Source organism: Podarcis tiliguerta (genome assembly GCF_965153285.1).
Source record: "Podarcis tiliguerta genome assembly, chromosome: 2".
In the NCBI taxonomy this organism is placed as follows: Eukaryota; Metazoa; Chordata; class Lepidosauria; order Squamata; family Lacertidae; genus Podarcis; species Podarcis tiliguerta.
Genome location: NC_139535.1, coordinates 11,286,764 through 11,312,770, shown reverse-complemented (window position 1 = coordinate 11,312,770; position 26,007 = coordinate 11,286,764). Strand labels below are relative to the sequence as shown.

General features: G+C 48.2%; 1 protein-coding gene across 4 annotated transcripts in view; it reads left to right on the top strand.

Moving 5' to 3' along the window:
• The window catches only part of PBX2 (PBX homeobox 2), a 40,072-nt gene extending 15,511 nt beyond the window's left edge, over positions 1 to 24,561 (top strand). For 2 of the 4 annotated variants that reach the window (XM_083426301.1, XM_083426302.1), the window contains exons 3-9: positions 6,952 to 7,196; positions 8,588 to 8,778; positions 13,791 to 13,926; positions 14,195 to 14,243; positions 14,776 to 14,864; positions 15,580 to 15,666; positions 17,693 to 24,561. In XM_083426301.1, coding sequence (XP_083282427.1) covers positions 6,952 to 7,196; positions 8,588 to 8,778; positions 13,791 to 13,926; positions 14,195 to 14,243; positions 14,776 to 14,864; positions 15,580 to 15,666; positions 17,693 to 17,785 — 890 coding nt within the window. In that variant the 3' untranslated portion in view covers positions 17,786 to 24,561. Of the gene's footprint in view, positions 1 to 6,951; positions 7,197 to 8,587; positions 8,779 to 13,790; positions 13,927 to 14,194; positions 14,340 to 14,775; positions 14,865 to 15,579; positions 15,667 to 17,692 lie in introns of all 4 variants that reach the window. The other 2 variants (XM_083426299.1, XM_083426300.1) reach the window with 1 other exon arrangement.
• Positions 24,562 to 26,007: the final 1,446 nt, after the last annotated feature.

The window sequence follows — 26,007 nt, the reverse complement described above, 5'->3', positions numbered from 1 at the left end:
TCAACCCCAGAGTCGGTCATGACTGGACCTAATGGTCAGGAGTCCCTTTACTTTTTAATTCACAGCAGTTTGACTTCACCCTCAGTGGCACACTCCATTGTATCTCGAGACTGATGGTTGCCAACAAAATTTGCAGGTCTGTTGAAAGCATTACTGAGATAATCCACGTGAGGCTCTTCAAACCAGCTCTTATGAAAAACCCGGACATGGATTTTATTAAAATACAGGGACCCAAAATAACATGCTTTTAGGTAAAACAAGTTGGACGGAGCTGGTGGGAGTTGTAGTTTGAAGCGCCAGGTTGGGGAGGCCTCTTGCAGAGGTAGATTCACCCTGATAGTTATCGCTCAGCCTCCGCTGGGCGTTCCTGCCACTCCTCAGCTGTTAACACTCAGCCGTAGTTTGGTGTTGAATTACTGCTGGAAGTCCAGCGGGTCGTTTGCAGCTACCTCCCCAAGGATGCTTGAAAAACACAGTCGGGATGGCTCTGGATTTTATCTTTGCAGCCAGAGAGAGGCGGCTATTTATAGAGCATCCTCTTAAAAAGGGAGCAGCAGGGGAAATACCTTTTATTAGGACCAAGTGGAAACATTGCAGAGACCTAAAGTAACGTCCCTGCGTACATTCTTAACCGGTGTATGGGACTATGGGATAGCTGATCCTCTCTTCACCTTGGGGGACTGTGAACGGGAGATTTTGGTGTTCTAACACCGTGCATTCTAACACCTCATGCAATGGGTGGAAAGGCGGGGAGCACGCTAGGAGCAAAAGGTGCTGCCTTAGATCATTGGTGCATCTAGCTCAGGCTTCACACTCTGTGTGCCATGGCCCAGCGGTGTCCCACCAGTTTCATTCAGGAGGTCCACAGCATGTCTGTGAAGGGTGGCGGGCTCTTCTGCTGCTTCGTCATTCTTCGAATCCAGAAATCTTCTGGAAAGGTGAACAGGGTGGCCCGGAAGTGACCCTGAGATCATCTTCTGAGGCCCTCCTTCGTGTGCCACCTCCTTGAGAGGTCCGGAGGGTGGCAACATGAGAACAGGGCCTTCTCTGCAGTGGCTCCCCATCTGTGGAATGCTCTCCCCCTGGAAGTTCACCTGCTACCTTCATTACACACCTTTAGGTGCCACGCAAAAACGTTCTTTTTAAACCAGGCCTTTGGTTGATCCTATGCCCTTTTAAAATGTGGTGGTGTTTGTTGTTGTTGTTTTGGGGGGGGGGGCTATTGAGTTGTTTTGTTTTTTAGGTATTTTGTGGTTTTGCTTTTATTCTATGAACCGCCCTGAGACCCCCGGGTACAGGGCAGTATATAAATTCAATTAATAAAAATAATAAATAATAGGGGGAGGAAGCACTTGAGAGAAGTGGAGAAGTTCGGTGGCCAGTTAACGGGAGGCTGGAGATAAAAGTTTGAACCTTAACTCCGTTAAAAACCACACAGCATCTAGCACAGTGCATTACAGCTACTATAACAGTCAGAAAAATTATTTAGTGGTCCTCAGCAATTTCTAAGGGGAAATATTTGGGAACCGCAGGTCTATACTGTATGGCAGTGGTTCTCCAGGGTTCCAGGAAAGGGAGTTGCTGAGGATCAAACGTGGGACCAGTGTTAGAAATTAGAAGTGTTTTGTGACGGGTGCAGATCAAGTTGTGAACACGTGGAAATCTCTAGGTGCCAGGCTAGTGACTGGGGGAAGCAAAATGTCACTTAGAGAAGGATGCGGAACATTTTTTTCTTGACGCTTGAATTTGTTTTATTTTGGGTTGTTTTGTTTGATGTTTTAATGTGTCGTAAACCGCTTTGAAATTTGTTAAGGTGCCATTTGGCGATGAGAGTACAGTGGTACCTCGGGTTAAGTACTTAATTCGTTCTGGGGGTCCGTTCTTAACCTGAAACTGTTCTTAACCTGAAGCACCACTTTAGCAAATGGGGCCTCCTGCTGCTGCCAGAGCACGATTTCTGTTCTCATCCTGAAGCAAAGTTCTTAACACAAGGTACTATTTCTGGGTTAGTGGAGTCTGTAACCTGAAGCATATGTAACCTGAAGCATATGTAACCCGAGGTACCACTGTATCTGAGTTTCTTACACTTCCTAGGATGTTCTGCACACAAGCCAAATGTTCTGCCCTTAAGCTATGCTCCTTCTTCTACCTTCCCCACTTCCCGTTGCCCTCTGCTAGTTGGAATATTAACTTCTGAAGTGGAGAGCCTTTTTCTGCTTGTGTAGGTTCTCTGCTTGATTTAGTCCCCTGGCTGTCCAGGATCCTAAATTGTGTAGGGGACCTAGATGAGTAGAGCAATCTCCCCTGCTGCTGGTATTTTGCCTTCAGCTGGTGGAAAGTGACTAGGGGAGGGCAGAGTTAGTGCCCCACTCTCCCTTGGGGCAATCGTAATCTCCCCGAGGATTAGAATGCCAGAATGGGCCTCAAGAGGCTCATAAATCTTCGCTGCAAAAGGGATGCCTGTTTGTCCTGTGTTGATAACACAGCTGTGATTATAGTGAGGTATAAAAATAGCGGCCGCAATAAACACTCTTAAAATGCACCGGGTGATAGTTTAACATCATTCAAATTCGGGGCAGATCCATTAAAATCCTTGCACTGAAATAACTCAGTGATGTAGCTGGATAGCCCCCTTACTTACTTATTTTTGCAATTCATCCCCAAATATGAGTGGGACTTTGATCCTTCTTCACCCTCCTGCACACAAGCGGAAAAGGATTTATTCCTCCCCGCCCCTCCTCCTCCTCCAACTTAAATATGTTTTCACTGCCGGAGAAAAACTCTGTAGGGAAACAGCAGTGAATTCACTCCCCTCTGAAATGAATGTTCAGGTAGCAGAATTTGGGTACTTTATAGTAGAAGTTAATACAGGGGCGAAGTACTGTTTCAATGAAAGTACCTACTTTATGCCAGGTAAGCCTATTTGTTTAGCCCAATATTGCCATCTGTGGCTCTCTGGAATCTCAAGCAAAAGTTTTCCCCCATCACCTCCACTCTGAGCCTTTTAGCCATATGCAAAGCATATTCATTCTCTCTCCCCTTATAATCTGCCACACCACCTGAAGTTCTGCTATCATGAGCATACATAAGGCAATACCCTATTGGCAAGAGTTCTGTGCGGTTTGCAAATTGGGTCGTTCTTCCCGGTTCTCCCACTGGTTAAACATATTTTTTGTGTTGCTTCAGAAACCCACCAAACCTCTTCAACCAGAAAAGAGGGTTGGGTGACAGGCACAGGGGTGTGCACAAATGTCCTGTAAAAACAAGACTTTGGGAGCTTAAAGTGAGAGGTGCCGAAGGATCAACGCTTGTCCTTTTTCCCCCCTCTTCCCGAGTCAAGTGATATTTATCTGTTTCGTTTTGGAAAAATCCTGGACAACTGCGCAGTTTTCAAAATGCTGTTCTCTACATCTTGTCAGGTTAAAGTTGCTGTATTCATCATAATACGTTGTATAGTTCTTTATAATCTTACTAAAGGTAAAGGGACCCCTGATCATTAGGACCAGTCGCGGACAACTCTGGGGTTGTGGCGCTCATCTTGCTTTATTGGCCAAGGGAGCCGGCGTACAGCTTCTGGGTCATGTGGCCAGCCTGACTAAGCCGCTTCTGGCAAACCAGAGCAGCGCACGGAAACGCCTTTTACCTTCCTGCCGGAGTGGTACCTATTGACATGCTTTCAAACTGCTAGGTTGGCAGGAGTAGGGACCGAGCAACGGGAGCTCACCCGTCGCGGGGATTCGAACTACCGACCTTCTGATCGGCAAGCCCTAGGCTCTGTGGTTTAACCCACAGCGCCACCCACGTCCCAATAATCTTATTAGAACTGTGTTAAGAACAAAACACCCATGTACTTGGCTACAGGATTTTCTCCCGTGGGAAGAGTTCAGTTTCCCCCGGCCTTTGCCAGTGCATTTGACAGATGTGCTTTCCAGTGTTTCAAGCAGTTGTCAGTGGTGCATCTCTCCACCTCATGCTTCTATAGGGGCTGCCTTGCTTTTTTAAAATGCATGCATTTAGTAGATGATTAGGCAAAATATTGACAAATAAGGCTACCAGAAAGGATGCGGGTGGCGCTGTGGGTTAAACCACAGAGCCTAGGACTTGCCGATCAGATGGTCGGCGGTTTGAATCCCCGCGACGGGGTGAGCTCCTGTTGCTCGGTCCCTGCTCCTGCCAACCTAGCAGTTCGAAAGCACGTCAAAGTGCAAGTAGATAAATAGGTACCACTCCAGCGGTAAGGTAAACAGCATTTCCATGTGCTGCTCTGGTTCGCCAGAAGCGGCTTAGTCATGCTGCCCACATGAGCCGGAAGCTGTATGCTGGCTCCCTTGGCCAATAAAGCAAGATGAGCGCCTCAACCCCAGAGTCGGTCACGACTGGACCTAATGGTCAGAGGTCCCTTTACCTTTACCTTAAGGCTACCAGTGGCTACTGTCCATGGTGGCTGACATCGTCCTTCCACTGTGCCTATGGCTAGTCATTTTCGTGAAAGCCCTCCCACTGCCTCGCCCCAATCCTGCCCCGTGTTAATATGTATGAGGGGGAAACTTTGCCATATTGGGGTGGGCATATTGGCCTCGGGCATCAAAATATCTCGAGCCCCACTCCCCATGGGACAGAGCACTTTGTCTGCCTCTCAATTTCCTTCTGTCTTTTTCTGCGGTTCACATGGGACTTTGAGGCCTGACCAGATGGAGAGTATTTTCCCTGGCTCCAAGCCCCTGTTTTGCCTCTTGCAGGGAGGCTCTGGAGGAGTTGGGGTGTGTGTAAAATAGCTGGTGTGGTTGCTTTCATTGCTTAGGCCTGCCTGGTAACTCCACCGCAGGGGTAGGCAACCTAAGGCCCGTGGGCCAGATGCGGCCCAATCGCCTTCTCAATCCAGCCCGCAGACGGTCCGGGAATTGGCATGTTTTTACATGAGTAGAATGTGTGCATTTATTTAAAATGCATCTCTGGGTTATTTGTGGGGCATAGGAATTCGTTCATTCCCCCCAAAAAAATATAGTCCGGCCCACCACATGGTCTGAGGGACAGTGGACCGGCCCACGGCTGAGAAAGGTTGCTGACCCCTAATCTCTGCAGTTTGTCAGACACTCTGTCGTGTCCCCCCCCCCCCCCCAAGTGAGTTTACTACGCTATGCCAACTGACTGCTGAAAGCTACATTTGCCATATTTAGGGCCTGCAGCCCCCTCAACACCATCCGTTTAAAGCACTGCAATAGATGCCACATTAAACAGTCATGGCTTCCTTCAAAAAACCCTGGGAACTGTAGTTGGTTATGGGTGCTGAGAGCTAGAATTCCCAGCAGTACTTGGGAAGAGGGATGAGCTGTTAAGCCAGTCTGGGAGGGGAATACAGTGGTGCCCCGCAAGACGAATGCCTCGCAAGACGGAAAACCCGCTAGACGAAAGGGTTTTCCGTTTTGGAGGTGCTTCGCAGGACGAATTTCTCTATGGGCTTGCTTTGCAAGACAAAAATGTCTTGCGATTCCTGGGTTTTTTTCCCCCGCTCCCCAACCCCTTTTTCTAAGGCGCTAAACTGCTAATAGCCTTTTAGCAGCTAATCCCTTAAGCCTTTAATAGCCGCTAATAGCACTAATCCGCTAATGGGCTTGCTTCGCAAGACGAAAAAACCGCTAGATGAAGAGACTCACGGAACGGATTCTTTTTGTCTTGCGAGGCACTATTGTATACCACTTTAAACAGCCATGGCTTCCTGCAATCCAGAGCCACAATTCCCAGAGTTGTTTAAGAGCTTGTCCCTCTTCCCAGTAACCAACTACAGTTCCCAGCTTTCTTGGGGAGTGTTTAAAGTGGTCTGAGAGTGCTTCAGCTATTCAGTGTGAACGTGGCTGGTCTCTTTAAAAGGACTTTGAGGTGCAGCTATAGGCCTGGAGATCCTGTCTGGCGCTGGGCCATGGATTTCTGCCCAGCAAAGTTCTCTTAAAGGCACAGGAGTTGGCAAGGTGGTTTCTCGCTTCGGGTTTTGTTGTTGGCAGCCGTGTTACTCCTTTTTTAAACATTAAACTGGGCCCCTGCTGCTGCGCTGTGTTTTAGGGTCGGCCTGACCTACAGACGTTTTGGCAGTGGCAGGTGAAGACACCCGGCTGCTAAATATATGCGAGATAAACAAAGAGTCTTGCGACACCAGGGGCCGCGAACCTTGCGGGGCGGGGGCCGCATGCCGGGAAGAGGGCTGTCGCTCCTCTCTTTGCTTATCAAATGATTGATATTTGATCATATCAATGGTCAGGGTGGGGGGTGGAACGACCGGCCCCCCTTCTTGAATTTTTGTGTGGCTTTGCCTCCCATCGCCAACAATTGTAGAGTCTTTGGGATGGGGAGAGGGCAGGAAATGCTCCGTGGGCCGGACTGAGCTTGCCATCCCTGCCTTAGAGAGACTTAGCAAAATAATTAGGGCCTGAAAGCTCAGCGCCGTAATAAATCAAGTCGCCAGAATCTTGGTTCTTTTTCCTCCGTGGAAAATGCGGATCAGGTGGCAATTGAAAGCCAAAACAGCAGAGGCAGTCTCAAAACCGAGGCAGCTTTGACATTGGAGGTGGTGCTTGGGGGGGGGGGGTTGAGTTAGGGGGCCCTATTTTTTTCCCTTTCTCTCCTAGGGATCCTCAATACGTTGGCTCAACCTCAGGCCTCTTTTCTGCTCTTTCTTTCTTTCTTCTCTCTCCGTCCCCCCCCCCCATATCTCTGTGTCTGTCTGCCAAAAGTTGCTACCCCTTTTCTGGGCCCGCCGTCGCCGTAGCAACGACCTCGGGGTGACCTAGTCTCCTGCCAAGCGACAAAAGAGGAAGGAGGCACCAGGAGGGGGGAGGGAGGAGGGGAAGCCCACCAAGGAAGGGCAGGAAAGGGGGGGGGCTGGGAATGCCTCTGTGTGTGTGAACATGGCCGCCCCACCGTTAACTCCTTCCTCCCCCCTGCCGTCTACCTTTTTAGGACTGAGCATCCGAAGCTCCCAGGAGGAGGAGCCGGTGGACCCCCAACTGATGCGCTTGGACAATATGCTGCTGGCCGAGGGGGTGGCCGGCCCAGAGAAAGGGGGTGGGTCTGCGGCGGCGGCGGCAGCGGCCGCGGCGGCAGGGGGGGTGTCCCCAGATAACTCCATTGAGCACTCCGATTACCGCAACAAGCTCTCCCAGATCCGACAGATCTACCACTCGGAGCTGGAGAAATACGAGCAGGTAAGGATGGCGGTGGTGCTGATTATATACGTTGCATTCCTGTCCTGCGTTTCTCCCAAGTTGGGACTCATAGAATCATAGAATCATAGAGTTGGAAGAGACCACAAGGGCCATCGAGTCCAACCCCCTGCCAAGCAGGAAACACCCTCAGAGCACTCCTGACATATGGTTGACTCGCGGCGGCTTCCACCATGTTCAGGGACACCCATTATGAAATGGAAAAGCAAGCCAGTTAACGAGGAGTTGGAACCACACATTGAAACATGTTTGGGGGCGCCAGTTTAAAATCCAGCTTGCTTGGCAGCCGATTGGCGGCGCAGCAGTTTTCAAAGGCCTGTCTGAACAGGACGTTCTTAGTATACGTAACAAGGAGGGAGACAGACGTTTCTAACCTCTCTTGGGAGCCGCGTTGGAAACTCAGATGTATAAACTAGGTGCCAAACGGCATCTTAAATAATAATAAAATACATTTTTATTTATATCCCGCCCGCCGAAGCCGGGCTCAGAGCGGCTAACAACAGTAAAATAATGCAGCATTCTAAAATCAATTCTTTATGAAATCAGTTCAAATCAAATTGATGGCAACCATTGGGCTAGAGTTCTGTGAAGAATTACCAAATCTAGGTTACACTCAGCACAATGGAATGACTATTTGCCAGGAGGTTGAAACGGGTGACCATTGGGGTCCCTTCCAGTTCTACAATTCTATAAGCTCAACTACGTTGCTTGATTGTAGCTTCCTCTTCCAATAGTTCACTTGAGTCAGTATGCAAAAGGAGAAACACACACAGTGGAAATGGAAATGGTATTAACTATGGACTTTTAAACGGTGGTTGCCCACCTGGTGCCCAGGAATCTCCCACGTCGTCGCAATTGGACCCATGCCAGTAGCGAAACGTACTTGGCTAATTCCCAACACTGCTTGGGAGGGAATTCCATAATATTGGAGCAACCCAGGATAGGTTTCCGCTCTCGCCACCTCCAACGTTGGGGGGGGGGATCAAGAGAAGGGGCTCACCCGAGGATCTTAGCACCCGGTCAGGTTCATATAGAGAGAGACAATCTTTCAGATAGCCTGGGACAAAACCAGATAGGGCTTTCTAGGTCATAACCAGGTAAGGATGTGATTACCATTATTGCTATTATTTATTAAATTTGTATACCACCCTTCATCAGAAGATTGCGGGATGGGTCACAACATAAAAATGCAAAAGGAGAACTAAAAATACATAATAAAACATCTGGGTGGGGCACAGGTCCCCTACATTGGCATTAGGAGTTGGGGGCAGGGATTTTTGTGGGGGGGGGTATTAATATTCCTTGGGTTTGTGTATTGGTGCTCCTACTCCTCCAACTCAGCCTCTTCCCCTTTCTCACCTGCTCCCCGTCAGGCCTGCAACGAGTTTACGACACATGTGATGAACCTCCTTCGGGAGCAGAGCCGCACGCGCCCCGTGTCGCCCAAGGAGATTGAGCGCATGGTCAGCATCATCCACCGGAAGTTCAGCTCCATCCAGATGCAGCTGAAGCAAAGCACCTGCGAGGCTGTCATGATCCTGAGATCCCGCTTCCTCGATGCCAGGTTACTACTTCACCTATATCTGAAGTGCTTTTTTGTTTTACCTTACCTTCGGGCGGGTGGTGCTGTGGGTTAAACCACAGAGCCTAGGACTTGCCGATCAGATGGTCGGCAGTTCGAATCCCCGTGACTGAGTGAGCTCCCGTTGCTCGGTCCCTGCTCCTGCCAACCTAGCAGTTCGAAAGAACGTCAAAGTGCAAGTAGATAAATAGGTACCACTCCGGCGGGAAGGTAAACGGCGTTTCCGTGTGCTGCTCTGGTTCGCCAGAAGCGGCTTAGTCATGCTGGCCACGTGACCCAGAAGCTGTACGCCTGCTTCCTCGGCCAGTAAAGCGAGATGAGCGCCGCAACCCCAGAGTCGTCCGCGACTGGACCTAATGGTCAGGGGTCCCTTTACCTTTACCTTAGCCGGGAAGGCTCCCAGAGTGGCGAAAGGGATGGGGAGGGAAGAGAGGGAGGGAGAAAGCAAGCTCAGGCACCGGGTCTCAAATTCACAAGTTCTCACACTGACCAGCAGAATAGAAGTTCCTGGGAATGGCTGTCCCTAGATGACAGTTGAGGCAAGCTGGCCCCATCTCTTCATGCAGCTTCATGCAGTGGCTGTTGCTAGGGCGTGCAGTGGTTGGCTGGCTGTGTTGGACATGCCAAAAAGTGGTGCTGCCAAGTTCTGTGCCTTCGGCCAGCTTGATGGAGCCAGCCACTTCTGCCTACAAGGAAAGGAAAGCCCACCTCTCTTGAGTTTTCTAGGGGAGGCAATTAATAATACAGTCATACCTTGGATCTCAAACGCCTTGCGAGTTGAACGTTTTGGAAGTCGAACAGACTTCCGGAACGGATTCTGTTTGACTTCCAAGGTATGACTGTACATCCTTACAGTGGTTAATTGATGTCTGTTTTTAACTTTCTTATGGGTTTTGTTGTACAGTTTTAAGTTTTTATTGCTGTATACATTGTTCTGATATGTATATTTTTATGGCACAGTGGCATATAATTTTTTTTATATAAATAAACAAACCTTCCCTGCAGAAAAGGCAGGTGGGGTGCATTCTGGCTTCATCTAATGCGCAGCAAAGGGTTTCTGGGTCCCTGTGCTGAGCGCTAGCTGAAGAAACCTTCCTTCCCACTTTGCGTTCTCCTCTGGGGGAAAGAGAGGCAAGGAGTGTGCTGTTGGGCGGGGTCAGCTGGTCTCTTAGTGCTGATGGGGCACTGCCCCACCAACCTCAGCCTTGATTCCCCCTAGACCAGCATTCAAAACTTGCCAGGTACCAGGTGCATTTTGCACCTGGTTACCAGCCACTTGTGACCAAGTGAAGGTGCCTTGGCTCCACGATGGCTTCTGACATTTGGAGATGCATGCCCGGATCCGGATCCGTGGATCTTGACTGTTTTCTCACAGGAGCAACACATCCTGTAGAATTCTATCCATTGTATTTTATCTACATAGTCAGGAACCAAATAGTTGTATGGGAAAATACGACTTTGGAGCCTTCTTTCCCAAAAATGACAACTAGGCATTCTGTTTTGGTGACTGCAACCCTTTTTTAAGGAGCCATTTGGCACCTAGCTTATATAACTGAGGGACACAGGTGACGCAGTGGGACGCGGGTGACGCTGTGTTCTAAGCCACTGACCCTAGGGCTTGCCGATCGGAAGGTTGGCGGTTTGAATCCCCTCGACGGGGTGAGCTCCGGTTGCTCAGTCCCAGCTCCTGCCAACCTAGCGGTTTGAAAGCACATCAAAGTACAAGTAGATAAATAAGTACTGCTCCGGCAGGAAGGTAAACAGCATTTCTGTGCGCTGCTTTGGTTTCGCCAGAAGCGACTTAGTCGTGCTGGCCACATGACCCAGAAAAACTGTCTGTGGACAAAATATTGGCTCCCTCGTCCAGTAAAGCAAGATGAGTGCCGCAACCCCAGAGTCGTCTGCGACTGGACTTAACACTGCCTGCCCTTCTTATGGCGTTGCTTCTTTTCAAACTTGGCAGGAAGGACAGAGACAAAACTCGAATAAGTTGACTCTGGTGCCCCCTAGAGTTGGTCTCCTTGCCTTCTGCCCTACCACTCCAAATGGGCACAAGCCACTGCTGCTTGTGGGTTGTTGCATCCCGCCAGCACCTAACATCTCGCTTAAGAGAGGCAGGAAGAATGCCAGCTGCAGCTGCTGCCTATTTAAGGGGTTCAGAGCTCCTTTTGCTTCTCTGCCCTGTGAAAAAGACCAGGAAGGGATTCAGGCCATGCTGGTTAGCAACACTCAGGAGTAGGAAAGAGAGATCAAGGTCTGCTGGCTTGACCCTTGTGGCCGTACAGCTGCCAACCCAGCCCTCGTCCTTCCTTGGAACCGGAGAGAGGGGCAGGGGTCAGCACAAAACTTCCACTCCCTCCGCAGCTTCAGAGTTGGGAGGAAGGCTTGCCGTGGCGAGCAGAACTGTGGAAACTTGATTTTGTTGATTTTTTAAGTTGTACACTGCCTTTCAATAAGTATTTCCAGAGTAGTTTGTGGTGTTTGGTTGTGGGTGTAGTTTAATAATAATAATAATAGACATTACGTGAACGATTTGATACAAGAGAAGGGTGAAAAACAGCAGGATAAAACATTCCACCATGTTGAATTTTTCATCGGGGAAAAATTAATAATATTGTCAGAGGTAGCATATGCCTCTGAATAGCGGGTACGGGAATCGCAGGTGGGAAGAGCTCTGCAGCACTCAGTCTAGGCTACCCCTAGACCTTTGGCTTGGCCCAGCAGGGCTTTCCTTTATATTCTTAGAGAGGATTTCACTTTGCACAGAAAAGCCATCGAAAAGCCAGGGGTAGCCAACCTTTTTATACTTACCGCCCACTATTTCATTTTTCTCTTGATGGTAAAATTTCCTTCCCGCCTACCAGTGCTGTGGTAACATGTGGCGTAGAACCCCTTTCCGCCCACCTGGAATCCTGAAACGCCCATTAGTGGGTGGTAGGGACCAGGTTGAGTACCCCTGCTTCTAGGCAAACCTCACTGGGGAGAGAATTTCAGAAGTGGAGCTTCACGGCCCATTCCACCCTGCAGATGCCTCACCTTGAATGTTCTTTCCAATGCAAGACCCCCCTGCTCTTTCCATAGCATGACCCCAGACAAAGTATCGCATATTTCAGTGCTTCCTCCGCAAATAATAATAATAATAATAATAATAATAATAATAATAATTTATTTATACCCTGCCCATCTGGCTGAGTTTCTCCAGCCACTCTGGGCGGCTTCCAATTGAGTGTTAAAAACAATACAGCATTAAATATTAAAAACTTCCCTAAACAGGGCTGCCCTTCAGATGTCTTTTAAAGAGAAGATAGCTGCTTATTTCCTTCACATCTGAAGGGAGGGCATTCCACAGGCCGGGCGCCACTACCAAGAAGTCCCTCTGCCTGGTTCCCTGTAACTTGGCTTCTCGCAATGAGGGAACTGCCAGAAGGCCCTCGGCACTGAATCTCAGTGTCCGGGCTGAATGATGGGGGTGGAGATGCTCCTTCAGATATACTGGGCCAAGGCCGTTTAGGGCTTTGAAGGTCAGCACCAACACTTTGAATTGTGCTTGGAAATGTACTGGGAGCCAATGCAGATCTCTCAGGACTGGTATTATGTGGTCCCGGCGGCCACTCCCAGTCACCAGTCTAGCTGCCCCATTCTGGAGTAATTGCAGTTTCCGGGTCACCTTCAAAGGTAGCCCCACGTAGAGCGCATTGCAGTAGTCCACCTGTGGAAATTTAGCATGTTAGGGGAATGAGTTCTAGGGCAGCTGTCCACTCTTCATTAATTAAAATTTTGCATCGGTTATAGTTTAATTCCTCCACCTTTATTAATTATGCAAATTGAGTAAATGTTTGTGTTTGAAATCTTTACCTTTTCTCAGCATAATTCTGCCCCAATCTCTGGCAACCTCAGTGGTTCCCTGTTTTTTCCCCTGGGGTTTCAACAGGCATTGCTAACATACTTTTAGGAAAGATGTTGTAGCCATAGGGGCTGGATTGCTGTCTTCTTAAAACAACATAAAATATCTGATTCAGAAGAAGCTAAATGGCGCACCAAGGGTGGACAGTGGACTGTTTCAGCACTCCTGCTAAACCTCTGTATACTTGTATCTGGCCTGGTATCTGGCCAAGCCTCCGGCCTGACACACATTAACTTTTGCATGCTAGTTTCCAACAAAAGCAGGCAATAAACAAAACACACAAGGGATGTTCAAATCATGCAATTTGTCGAGTGGCACAGCGCTAGGAGAGCTGTGCCACACACTTTATCAGAGCATATAGCCCAGCCTCTAATTCTCCTCGTGTCTCTTTAACTTTTTGAGGGCCTCTTGCAGATGCCACCGTCTCTACTGCACAATATAGGCCTTCAGGGTGGCGGCACCTGGCCTGTGGAATTCCCTCCCATCAAATGTCAGGCAGACATGGTCTCTGTTGCCGTTGTGGCGCCTGCCAAAGACCTTCCTCTTCCTACAAGCCTTTTAGAATCATTGAATTTTAGAGTTGGAAGGGACCCCGAGGGCCATCTAGTCCAACCCCCTGCAATGCAGGAATCTCAGTTGAAGCATCCATGACAGATAGCCGTCCAACCTCTGCTTAAAAACCTCCAAGAAAGGAGAGTTCACCACCTCTCATGGGAGGCTGAACAGCTCTTACTGTCAGAAAGTTTTTCCAGATGTTTAGTTGCAGTCTCCTTTCTTGTAACTTGAAGCCATTGGTTCGAGTCCTACCCTATGGAGAGAAATGTGGGGGCCGGAATTGTTTTCATCACTTGGCATCCTGAGCTCCTTTTGAAGGAAGGGTGGGGTGCAAATTTAATAAATAACAATAGCTTAGTTCCACCACCCTGATACCCGTGGGTATAGGGCGAAATGCAAATTTCATAAATAACAACAATAATTCTGGATTCCACACGCTGAACACCTACCCCACTGCTTACTCCGACTGCCTTTCTTTTCCTCTTCCCAAATTGCTGCCTCTGCCAACCCTGCGCATCCTTTTTTTCGCTCGCAGGCGGAAGCGGCGCAATTTCAGCAAGCAGGCTACGGAGGTGCTCAATGAGTATTTCTACTCTCACCTGAGCAACCCTTACCCCAGCGAAGAGGCCAAAGAGGAGCTTGCCAAGAAGTGTGGAATCACAGTCTCACAGGTACCCGGGTGTGTGTTGGGGGGGGGGGTGAGGTGTGGGGGGCAGGCCCCAGGCTGTGCTAGAGAGGCCCCTGAGTATGGGACAGGGTTGGCTGGGACGGGGAGGAAAAAAGCTCGTTGTTTGGCTGACCTGTCAATACATAATCCCCTTCCCTCCCCTCCCCTCCCCACCCCTCTTTTCCCCCCCTCATTCCCTCCCCGCTTCCCATCCCTTCATGTTTGACCTTCCCTCCCCCCCCTGGACTTCCCCCCTCCCTCCCTCCTTCCAGGTCTCAAACTGGTTCGGGAACAAGCGCATCCGCTATAAGAAGAACATCGGCAAGTTCCAAGAGGAAGCCAATATTTACGCCGTGAAAACGGCTGTCAGCGCCGCACAGAGTGGGGGCGACTCCCCCAACACCCCCTCCTCCGCGGGTAACTCCCCTCCCCCCCGAAAAAAAAGCTCCGCCACACCCCATGTTGGTGCGGGAGTCCTCCTCGCTGGGGTTGGAGAAACGTGGAACTCTCCCCTCCAACGTGCGCTGGAGTTCCCGAAGGAGATCCCTCCAACACCAGCACCCTCTGCCCCACTATCCCATGACCAGTGTGTGCGCCCCCTCCTGGGCGCAGAGCGGCGAGGTGCCCCCTCACACCCCGCTCCCCCGCACGCCGGTGTTTGCGTCCCCCCCGTCGGCCTTGGATTAGCCAAGGCTTCCTCCTCCTGCAGGCAGGTCGTCTTGGCTTGCTTCTTCAGCTAGTTGCCTTTTGCAGTGGTGTTCACCTTTCTCTTTGCTCGAAGCAGCCGTGCGTTCCACCCCCAGTCACCCTGTTGCTGTCTTTTGCTCCCGCCCCTTCCTCTGTTTTCTGGCAGGCTCCGGCGGCTCCTTCAACCTCTCCAGCTCTGGGGATATGTTCATGGGCCTTCAGGGTCTGAATGGAGACTCGTATCCCACATCACAGGTCAGTTCCTTTCCCTCCTGGGACGGCTCGGGGCATGCTCTCGTTATCTCCCACATGGACTACTGCAGTGCACTCTGTTTGGGGCTGCCTTTGGAGGTAGCCCGGAAACTACAATTACTCCAGAATGGGGCAGCTAGGCTGGTGACTGGGAGTGGCCGCCGAGACTATATGACACCGGCCCTGAAATACCTACATTGGCTCCCAGCGCGTTTCAGAGAACAATTCAAAGTGATGGTGCTGACCTTTAAAGCCCTAAACGGCCTCGGCCCAGTGCAGTCATACCTTGGGTTACAGACGCTTCAGGTTGCTTTTTTTGGGTTGCGGACCGCCGAAACCCGGAAGTACTGGAACGGGTTACTTCCGGGTCTGCAACCCCAAAAAATACAACAATACTAGCAGAAGTCTTATTTTTCTGTAAAAATGAAAAGAGAAGAAAATTAGAGGAAATTGGCAATTTTAACAAACTTTCCCTGTCCCCTGTAGAAAAAAAGAGAGAGGAAAGATTGATGTAAAATGGAAAATACACGCTACGTAGCAAAACAGTGCCGTAAATCAGTTGACAGTTTTGAGTAAACTCCACATTGCTCAATCCTTCTTAACACCCACTCAAGTCTCCGTGAGAAGTTTTCAGCCCAACATAACTGCTACTCCTGTCTTATTCTCCCCATCCCTGCTGTCATTCTACCCTTTTTATGTGTCTTCCCTCAACTACTAGGTGGAATCGATGCGTCACTCGATGGGGCCAGGGGGCTACGGGGACAGTATGGCTGCTACCCAGATGTACAGTCCACGAGAAATGAGGGTGAGTTTGTGCGTCGGGAGACTTGACCCACCTAGTTCTCACCAAAGAGGTAACTTTGTTCTGCCTGGGATGTATTGCTTTAGGCTTCATGCATGGTCAGGGCTCACACTATATGAGAGTCCTGCTAGATTAGGACAAAGGTCCGCCTTGGCCTCATCCTCACCAAACATTTCAAGCACTGTGATGCTACTTTAGGCACTCGAGCTCAAAAGCGGCTCACAGTAATCACAATAGCACTGAAAAAACCCAAACATTGCAATCATTATAATATCCAACGCAATAGCGTATAAATAAAGCAGACTGCAGCGACAGAGTCATCAAAACAATTCATACAGTTCAATAAGGCCGTGACTGTTTAAAGTGGTATCATAGGTGCTTGAAATGTATGGGCTCTAGTCCAGCTCCTGTTTTCCACAGTGGTCAAGCCACTAGCAGAGCAGGAATGCAATAGCCTCGCAGAGGTTGTTCGGTGATACACTGCTTCTGAATGTGGAGATTTCATTTCATTTCTCTTATGGGTGGGATCCATTTGGAGGTGTGCTTTTGATGGGGAGGAATCTGCTAAGAGAAGAGGAAGGGAGGCGATTTTGCCAGTTCCTTGTTCAACCCTTCCATCTATTCTGGAAGTCTTCCAAATTCTTTGGGGCTGCAGGGGGATATCTACAAAAATTCTCTCCCTCCGATTTCCGTATGCAAAAGCCGTCCTCTTTGCTGCAAGGACACCAATTGGATTCCACCTCGCAAATCCTCCCTCTAATCCCCTTTTAAAACGATCTGAGCTTGATGGCCATTGCCACAGCTTCCAGGCTGACATTTAATTATGCCTTGCGTGTGAAGAAGATTTGGTTGGAGGAGATTCAGGGACTGAAGATATTTTTCCTCTCCTGGACCTCACAAGAACCCAAGGGAGGGTAGAGGATTGTGCCCAGTGTGGTGAACTGTGTAACAGCAGCTTGTGGCGGTTGCAATATCTGAATGCTCCCACATCAATAAACTGCATTCCTGCTAGTAAAACTAAAGAAAACCACTATCTTTGGGGACAGCCTAGACTCGAACCATCTGTGCACATGCTCGGCGTTAAACATAATTACAGTTCTATGTCCGGAAAGGCTGAATATCAATCCATTCAAATATTTTATTCTGGCCTTGCTAGCGATGGGGGAGGTGAGGTAGTGGGAGCCCTGCCCCATTCAATGGCTTCAAACGCCACAGTGGCTTCTGAGATTTCAGCAAGCATTCCAGCATGTTTCCTAAGTACAGTGGTACCTCGGGTTAAGTACTTAATTCATTCCGGAGGTCTGTTCTTAACCTGAAGCACCATTTTAGCTAATGGGGCCTCCTGCTGCTGCTGCTGCGCTGCCAGAGCATGATTTCTGTTCTCATCCTGAAGCAAAGTTCTTAACCTGAGGTACTATTTCTGGATTAGCGGAGTCTGTAACCTGAAGCGTATGTAGCCCGAGGTACCATTGTAGAGTCGTGCGACCTAGGAGCCTGTTTAAAGGGACAAGCCCAAGATGATTGTGGAGCTGAATTATGTGCCCACTTTTACATTCTGGTATGTGCACATTCCTCAGTGGAAAGAAAGAAATACGAGGTTTTCTTTCTTACTTGGTGAAGCTTAGTAAAATGATTCATCTGAGTCCAAAGTAGTTAAGGGTCCAGGAGAAGCTTTTTATCATGTGATCTTCTGTTTGCACGGGCTGCTCATTAGATCCAATAAAATAAAGGGAGTCAACACACATACACCCCCACCCACCCCTGAACTCTTACTTTCTTCTACCGTAGAACTGTTTTTGATAGCAAAATTAGGGATTCAGAGAAGAGTTGGGCAAGTTGCTGGCACCTAATGGTCTATAATAGTGCCAAGGGAACAAACACTCCCCAGTCTCTGGGAAAGCGGAGCTAGGAGAACTCTCACGGAAAGGAAAAGAGGTTTAGCAGGTTGGAACTTTGCAAGAAACTGCAAATTAACGTGCCTCTACTTTTTTTTTTTAAACAACTGTTTCTCTCCTTTTTTTTTCACCAGGCCAATGGTGGCTGGCAAGAAGCAGCCACCCCATCCTCTGTGACCTCCCCAACAGAAGGTCCTGGTAGTGTCCACTCTGACACCTCCAACTGATCCTGCTGGGCTGCGCTCCCTCCTCTGTCGTTTTCTTCCTGGCTCCAGTGGGGGGGGGGGGAGGGAATTAACCCTAGTGCTGAACTAGGCTAGGCAGGGAAAGAACTCGTCTTTTCTCCCACCTGGCAGGAGATCACTGCACCACCCGCAGTGCCGGGGCAGGGGAGGGAAGCAAGTACAGCATCTCTTGGCATTCAAGGTGGCAACACTCCATGGGGACGATGAATTCAAGATGGCACCCGTTGTGATCCAAGATCCTTCGATGATCCTCTTAATAAGCAAGACGCAACTCTAGAAGCGGTGAAGGGGACCCAAGACGGTGGGAGGCGGGGTGGGGAGCGGGTGGGAGGGGCTATCTCAAGCGGTCCGTCTGCTTGGAGGGGCTAGGCAGATGAGCTAATGTACCTGCAACGCGATATCATAACCTGCTGGCTCGGCCTTGTAGATAAGCACACCTGCTTGAGGGGCGTCGAGATGGCATCTAAACTGCTTATCGCGGGATTGCGATTCAAGATGGCAGCACCAACGGGTCTCTTGGTAGTAGGATGAGCAGAGACGTTGGCCGAAGAGGGCTTAAGTTGGCATCTCTCCATGATGGGATGATTCCAAGATAGCAAACTGTGGCGTCTTCCTGTCGAGATTTGAACATGGCATGTATATATAAAAGAGAGAAGGGAAATCAGGCATGGATCCTGTCTGGACTCAAGGTGGGCATCTCCTTTGCTGGTGCTGACCAGAGACACCAACATCCTTATGAAATATTTTGGCAGAAAACGAACATGTAAGGCGATGCAAGGGCCTCGCTGTAAGATTGTGTGGAGCCATGGCGAAACACTCACCTAGGCTGAAGAAACCGTTATACCTCTCAGTGAATAGGTTCCCTGGGTGTGAAGATCTAAGATGGCTACCATCTGAATCAGAAAGGGGATATAGCCCTGAAGAGAAGTTATGAGGGGCCCAAGATGTTACAGGCTGGTGCCCTTCCATTAGGCCAGAAGTGGGGAACCTTTGGCCTTCCAACGGTTGTTGGGCTGCGGCTGTTGGCCATGCTGGCTTGGGTTGATGGGAGATGTTGTTCATCAACATCTGGAGAGCCAAAGGTTCCCCGCTAAAGAGACAGAACATACCGTGGTACCTTTTATCAGAAAGACAGTGGGGGCTGGCTTTTCAAAATGGCGGTTCAAGGTAATAGGGGAGGGGAAGTAGTAATAAGCACAAACTTCCTATCTCCTAGGCAGGACTAGAAGTTGTGGGGGAAGCCATAGGGCTAAGAGAGCCCAGCACACCCCACATTACACATGCTATATACTGTAGCTGCATTATGGGTGATGGGGGTCTGCTTTTCTTTCTGTCAAATCTCTTGCTTTCTGAGCTGGTTTGGGTTTTTTTGGCCTCTTCTCTCTCTCTTTCAGTTTTTCCCATTGTAACCATTTCTTATTGTGTGTACAGTTTCTTGAGGTTTTTTCCTCTGCTGTTTCTTATATTCTTGATATTTCCCCCCTGTTAAGTTCTTTTCCCTTTCTCCACCCATCACCATCTTAGGGCTTTTCTGCCTGGTCTGACCCAAGCACAATCAGATAGGTTTCTGAATGTCACAGTCCTCTTTGTGTGATATTTGTGCAGGCCCTAATCTCGTTCAAAATGGAGAAAATGACCTTTAAATATATATTTTTAAAGGGAGTTTACAGAACGGTGGAGATACAGGTTGGGCATAGCAGTATCCCTTCCCATTAAATAGATATGCTGTGTATCTGGGACAAACTATAAATTATGTTAAATGCACCATTTCATTTCTTCACTTTTAAAAACGGACATGTGGAGCAGTTCCAAAAAAATCCCCCGCCACACCCAAAAATGTCTGCTTCCCTTGGAAGGAAAACTTCCATTACTGAAATTGCTTCAGGGGGCTTTTTTATTGGCAAGAGTCCTGCTTGCAGTTTTTGTTTTTTTTAAAATCCACCAGGTTAATTGATGGGACTTAATGTAATGTATGGTTTAAAATGGGGTTTGAAGCCCCTGTGGTTCGAAAGGAGGTCCTGATGGATGGGTGTCCTTGAAAGGGAATCTGCCCACCATCACCACCAGTCAAAAGAGTGTGGAGGGGGGACGGCATGCTTGGTTGAAGGTATATTCTCTCAATTCACATCTGGCCATGGCTTGATTGAGTGTGGGTTGATCAGATGCCCCAGGAACACTCCCAGAATCCTCTGCATCTCTGTGGCAGATCTGCTAGGGATGGATAAACTGAAGGTGGAAAAACAAGGAAAGTGCTACAGTACCAGCCAGGGAAATTGCATTTTGCCAGGGACAGCGTATTCTGGTTAAATGCTCTGGCAGCGCAATAGTCTTTCAAAGGAAGGGACAGATACGAGGGGAGGTTTGGGAACAAAATAGGAAGTATCATTGTTGTGCAACTACCACCTGCTCCAGAATCCTGATTTGTGCAGAAAAGCTCACTCGATGCTTCCGTTTTTCCTTTAGCCCAATTCAAATATGGAGGATTTGAACAAACCAAAAGCATTTTTCCAGTATCCCATCTTCATCGATTTCCTTCCCTCCCTTTGCTCCTATGAATTCCAGCCCAAAGGGGTCGCTAGCGATGCTTGGGAAGCTAGTATAGTTTATATTTCAAAGGACCGTTTTATCCGGAATTGAGTAAGGCGTTTCCCCCACTGTGATGGAAAGAAATGGTATGAGTGTGTAAATAGTTTTGTTTGGGAAGCGAATGGCCTGAATGAGAGGCAGAAGCTGAGGAGGGAGACAAGGAAAATCTAGTAAAGTAAATCTAGCAAAAACCACACAGAATGGATCCAAGTGCACAAGAGCAAATGGTGGGTGAGAAATACGAAATAGGAGAGAGCGATATCAAAAGTAGTGAGAGGTGGGAATGAAACAATGGGAAAGCAGAAATGCTAGGGAGATAAGCTGAAATCTCGTGATGAGAGAATATGAACTAAGGAAGACAAATCTGGAGGGCAGGAATATTGAAACTTGAAAGAGTTGGGAACTAACGAGGAGATTGCAGACTGGAAAGAGGGAAATTAGAAGAGTTAATGGGAAAGGATTATAAAGTAGAAAAGATCCAATAGATTGGGGGGGGGAGAGAGAAAACACACATTCAGCGGCACCTGTTCACAAGAGGAATGTGTGCTTGGATCAGAAAAGAGGATTTGGACATGAGAAGATACCAAAATAAGACTCAAAAGACGGAATGTGGATAACGGCAATCGGATTGCAAACGATGACGAAGGAATGGTCCAAAGGACGGAGGAAAGGCCTGCTTGTGGAAGTTGCCAAAGCCGAAGGGATTCAGGCCCACGGGTGGACATTGGGTGCGACAGGCGCAAGTCCTGATGGCACGAGAGACCCATTAGGAGCAACGGAAACCCACATAAGACTTTTCAAGTTGCTCTCCCCCTTGCTCGCAGGGAGGGCTCCATGCTAGTCAGTCCAATAGCTTTATTACCTCATGGCGCAAGAAACCAATAGAGTCTTGGGACAGAGACCTTTTGAACCTGCTACCTCTGTGTGCCCTGTTGGGTTTTTTGGGGGGGAGAACAGTGCTGTGAGACACCCCCCCCAAAAAAAACCTCCCTGCCCCGTTCCCTTTGACTGTGAGGGTATTGGGGTTCATCACCCTGACTGGCCGTTTTGACTTGTTCTGTTTTGGGTTTGTTTTGTTTTCTTGCTCTAGATTGCCTTTGCTTTTATTATCATCATTTTTCTTCTATAAAATTGAAGACAATTTCTGCCCTGGGATTCATTTGGGTAAAAGGAGGAGGAAATGAGTGGGGAGGAAAGTCTGGTTCACCCCTAAAACACACACACCTGTTTGCTGGGTATCTATATAAGCCAACATAGAGACCAAACCACTCTTTGCACCATTCAGACCAGTTTGCAGTGTGTGGGGGGGAAAGCTCAAAATGTCTTGTGGCAGAAGCGCTTACGTGCCAATGCATTTTTGTGAACTGCTCTTATTTTGGGGGGGGGGGGGTTTCACCATGCCAATGTCAACTGCGGAGGGGGTTGGAATAGCTTTGTCTGGTGAAAGCACCTGAACCATATGAGAAACCACTTCACACAGCTTGCTCCGTGAAGCTGCTTACAAAGTTTTTTTGAGCAATTTCCCGTGCACAACATTTAATCTCTGTTCTGGTCCTTGGTGGCTGACGGCAGCCATTTTGTTTCTTAGGCTGAGGGGTTAGGATTGCCACCTGGCCAATTTCTGACCAATGTACCTGTTCTGTTTCGTACAAAACAAAACCAAACCAGGCCCTGCAGCTTATTATTCCTTATGGTTTTGATTTTCTCTTTTAAATGGTAATCCTAAAACAATGGCTGGTTGTCTGCCAACACGAGGAAAGATAAATGAGGTTAGGACACCCATGTTGAAACAGTTCCTGCACACAAATTCCAATTGGATCTACTTGAATTGACAACATAAGTTACAGCCTTAAGGCCAAACTAGATGTGTAGTTTTTTTCCTCTCACATTATTTTTTTTTCTTTTTAACAATAATAGTGGGGGTGGGCTTAATTATTTCTGTGTGATTGTATGTTTTGTAACTTCTATATTTTACCAGGTGAGGCAAGTGGGGTGAGGGGGTGGTTTAGTATGTGACTGGGAAAACGGTCTGTGTGACTGGGGAAGGATTCACACGACATTCCTCCATTCCAATATTTGGCTTTTCTGGTGTGCCTATACAAAACAAGATGGCAATGGAAGGAGATTTCCAGATCCTGGTTCTCCTGCCGTCCCATCCAGATTAGCTAGAAGCAGTGCTTTTTGTGTGTGACAGTACTCATCAGTACAGAGCACCGTCATGTCATTTATTTTATTTTTGGATGCCCGTGGCAGCCATTTTGTTCTGGCACCCTCAGCATTTCTTTTGAGTACTGGCACCTCTTAATTTTTTTAACAACAACTAAAACAGTGCCAGGAAAGGCCCTGAATGGCACACTTATGAGAATGATAAAATGAATGAGCCAGATTCACATTTCTGGTGGTTGTCATTTGGTACCAATGATTGGGGGGGGTGGCTCTTCTTCCCCATTTTTAATTTTTTGGTGCGCACCTTAACATCTAACAAACAGGTGCAGAAGTTTGGGAACCACTGCGCTAAATAATACCGCTCACCTGACCAGCCGGTTGTCAGCCCTGCTCAGTTTATACACCATTTGTGACGTGGCATTTCTTAAGACACAGGTTTTGAGACTCTCTTGGGGCAGCCTTAATATTTCAGGAGGTCCCAACATGATGTACCTGTAATGGAAACCACCATTGTGGCAATTTCCACCCCTTGTGAGACTGTTAAAAAGGTGCACCAGTGCTGTTTGTGGAGTGGTTTATGTGCCCCTGCGCTTTCCTCACCCTACACTGGAATATGGTGCATGTGCGCACCCAACATGCCCAGCCACGGGAGCAAACGGGAAGCTTTTCCTGTTTGCGTCTCTCTTGCTGGAGGCTACAAGATGGCAGGGTCTAACCTGCTCCCAGCTCTGTCCTATGGCCCTCCACGGTGGTGTTGAAATAAAAAACCCTTGACCCACATGGAAGCATAGGTGAGCTGGAGGGGGAGAACAAAAGCATTTAAGAGGTGCACAGAGGCATGTTAACAGAGAAAGAACGGCAGAAGGGGAGTGAGGAGGCACTAGGACACAGATAAGAGATCCTACAGCCCTCATGATGTTAGGCTGTGACCCCCATCATGGCTGACGGGAGTTTGAAAGGACCATAGATTTTCCAGCCATGCTGGAAGAATGGAGAACCCCAAATTTCAGTTCATTGGCTGGGGTGGGGGATCCTTCCATTGGTACAGCCATGATTGAGATTTGTCGTTGCGATGATCCCCTAAGTCTCAGGGAATTGCCACTGCAAATCTGAAGCAAGGCTTTACCAACAGAAGTGTCATGGCTCCCTCCCCAAACCATTCTAGGAATTGTCATTGGGCAATGTTTCTGAGGATTCCGTTGTAACCCCCAAACTACGCCCGGACAGAACTAAAGCATCTGCACCCAGCCCATGCCCATTAAATGTTTACTTGGGAGCAAGTCTTGCCGAGTTTAATAGGTTATGCTCCCAAGTATGTGCAGAAGACTAACCTTTGGCTACTTTGGTGGCGGTGAAGTTAAATGGAGAGTTAATTAAGATGTCTGGGCAAGAATATACACACAGGATCTTTCAAGGTGCATATTCAAGATTTCTCATGTCTTAACATGCATAAAAGTAATGTGGTAAAATCGTGGTTCCGTTTCCCCCTATTTTTCTTTATGCTTTTTGAACACTCATCTCCCGGAGTGGGCTATGGTGCCCCTCCCAGAGTCTGTTATAACACTGAATGTCCCACTCACCTGCATTTTTAACTACCCAAAGATCAAAATGGGCTCTTTTCTGGGCTAAGTAGCCATCTTAGTAACATTAGACCAAAACTGGCTCCCTGCCCTTTTGGCATGGACGCAATTGTTTAATTTGGGTGGTGTGACTGCCTTTCCCCCAGTGTAGTAATGACAGTGATGCAGAAAGAAAGCATCTGTTGGATTTTTACTGTCGAAAGTCACAGAGGTCCCGTCCCCACCCCCAAAGTTGGCTTCGCTGAGGTGGAGTCTTTTACTTCCTTGCAGACGGAAGCCTAAGCAAAGGGCTCCACAAATACAGAGGGCCTTTGGAGGCTTCAGAGGAAGGATGGATTTCAATTGTGGGGGGGAAATATACTCTGGAGGTCCCCCCATCACTCTCTTGTACAGTTTTGCCTAAACAATAAAATATATTTTTTTCCACTGGTGCTTTCCCATTATTTCTACTTTTAGAGAACTTAAAGAGTTCCGAGTTAGCAGGCATACTACAGAAAGGGTGTGCACTCTGGATCTTCAGCTAAAGAATAGGAACTAAAGAGTAAATGCAACGTAAACTGGAGGTGTCCCCCATCCCACACAAAGGACGGGGCTGTTGCTATTTAACATTTTCATGGATGATCTGGAGTTAGGAGCGAACAGATGCCTGCATTGAAGGCGGCTGGGCTAGATGACTGTGTTCTATAGGGCATGGTTGCCATCACTGCAGACAAGACCCGGTTATTCAGGATGGAAATCCAAGCAGATTTGTGAAGCCTGCCAAAAGGATTTCCCCAAACCGAGCAAATAAGGAGACCGGATAAGAGGGGCATAAATCTGCGTGTTGTGGAGAGAAAGAGGATCAAGTTTTTTTCTTCCTTATGACGCTAGATCTCCAGATGGGGCACCCAACAAAGCTGAACGTTGGAAGATTCAGGGCAGACAAAGTGCTTCTTCACACTGCGCATAGTTAAAACTATGGAATTCATGCTCAAAAGTCACTAATTTGAAAGGATTTAGACACATTTGTGACTGATCAGTCTTATCAGTGGCTGTTCTACCTTCATTGAGCGTGAATTCCATAGCTGGACCTCATGGGCCTTTGGCATGACGCAGCACGGATGCAATGTTCTTAACGTAAGCAAGGGCAAACCTTTCAGAAGCTGATGGGATCTGGGATGTAACCAAACAGGAAAGAGTGCTTGCGTGACAATGGCTTGATTTTTTTTAAACAACTCAGTGCAGTAGCAGTGGATGGGGGTGGGAAGACAAATTCCATTGCTAGGGATTGAAAATAAGTTTAGCAGTATCCCATTTCTGGTGCATTCAAATTGGGAATAGTTGTGTCTTCCCCTATTAAAAGCAAGGGGGGGGGGGAGAGTTCCACTTTGTTGGATCTCATCTGGGTGGTGGTTTTTAAGCAGAAGAAACCTCTGGGTATAGGGCAGTATATAGATTCAACAATAATTTAAAAAGCCCAAGATCTACCAACCAGAAGCTGGTGCAAGAGACTTAGAATTCACTTAGGATTAAAGAACAGGATGTTACTGAGGACATTCTGAGCTCAAGACTTGGTTTTCAGTACCAAGAACTCAACCAAACTCATAGTCCTGTCACAAAAACATGCACTCCAGCATAGTTTCATTTCAGCAGCTGAAATTGGGTGGAAATAAGTCATTGGGTTGTTGCTACTGTAAAATAATTGGGGGACAAGAAGCATTTGCTGATTTAATACGAGACACCCAGATCGGTCCATTCCTGTGTTTTCCCACAGCAGTTGGGAAAAGGTAATGAAAACAAGGGACTGGAATACCTCAAAGCCATAAAGCTACAACTTTGGGGCCTTTTCAGGAAAAAAGGAAAACAGGCTTATATAATAATGCAACATGCAGA